This window comes from Mus caroli, chromosome 6 (genome assembly GCF_900094665.2).
Source record: "Mus caroli chromosome 6, CAROLI_EIJ_v1.1, whole genome shotgun sequence".
NCBI classification, from domain to species: Eukaryota; Metazoa; Chordata; class Mammalia; order Rodentia; family Muridae; genus Mus; species Mus caroli.
In genome coordinates, this window is record NC_034575.1 from 24337836 (window position 1) to 24338775 (window position 940).

General features: G+C 49.8%; 1 protein-coding gene across 1 annotated transcript in view; it reads right to left on the reverse strand.

Moving 5' to 3' along the window:
* Kcp (kielin cysteine rich BMP regulator) overlaps window positions 1-940 on the reverse strand; it is a 37689-nt gene that overhangs the window by 6483 nt on the left and 30266 nt on the right. The window contains exon 30 of the mRNA XM_029478167.1: window positions 586-706. Within this exon, the coding sequence (XP_029334027.1) occupies window positions 586-706 (121 nt within the window). The remainder of the gene's footprint in view (window positions 1-585; window positions 707-940) is intronic.

Here is a 940-nt window from a genome sequence, read left to right on the forward strand (position 1 = left end):
TTTTTTTTTTTTTTTTTTTTTTTTTTTTTTTTTTTTTTTTTTATTTTTTTTTTTTTTTTTTTTTTTTTTTTTTTTTTTTTGGAGACAAGGTTTCTCTATGTAGTCCAGGCTGGCCTTAAACTCAGAGATCCACCTGCTTCTGCCTCCTGAGTGCTGGGATTAAAGGCATTCACCACCCCAGCCCACCCTACATCTTTATAAATTCTTATTTGAAGAAACAGAATAGCTCTCTCTATCCCCTCAATGTCCCTTTGCCTCAGCTCCCAAAGAGCAAGAAGATAATCGCTACCCTGCAGTGCCACCTACCAGCCAGGATGTCCCACAACCCACACCAGCTGCAAAGGCTCCCCTGCAAACCCCCCNCCCCCCACCCCCGCAGCTTGCTTTCCCCCACCCCACCCCCAGCTTGCCAAGCTGCTCTCCCTTTGGAGTAAAACAAGCTTTGCCAACTTAGGCAAGAGCTTCCCGAATTGCCTGCTTGAATCAGGAGAGACTGTGGGAGGAGAGCTAGGGAACTCTACTGGCATTTCTCCGGAGGGGCAGCCCTGCCCTCCTAGATGATCCCAAAGCCTAGGACTCACTCACGGGCACATGTGGGACAGCAGTGCTGGGGGCCAGGAGGAAGAAGCTGGCTTGGTGGGCAGCCCACCAGGCTGGGGCACTGCCGCCGACTACAGTGAAGGCTGGGAGTCCCCTCACGCTTCTGCTGCAACAAGAATGGACAGAGCTGAGTCCAAGGCTGTGGAACCTGAGCTGCTCCCGGGCACCAGGATACCTGTCTGCTACACCCGTGTCTTTAGGAGCTGTGGGCATGTCAGCTTGCTCCTAATCCAGAGATGACAATCTTTACTTTTTCAAGTTCAACTGTCATGTGACCTTTAACCCTTGTGCACTCTACATCCCATCCTTCCACTTTACCACCTAACTTATAACACCATTC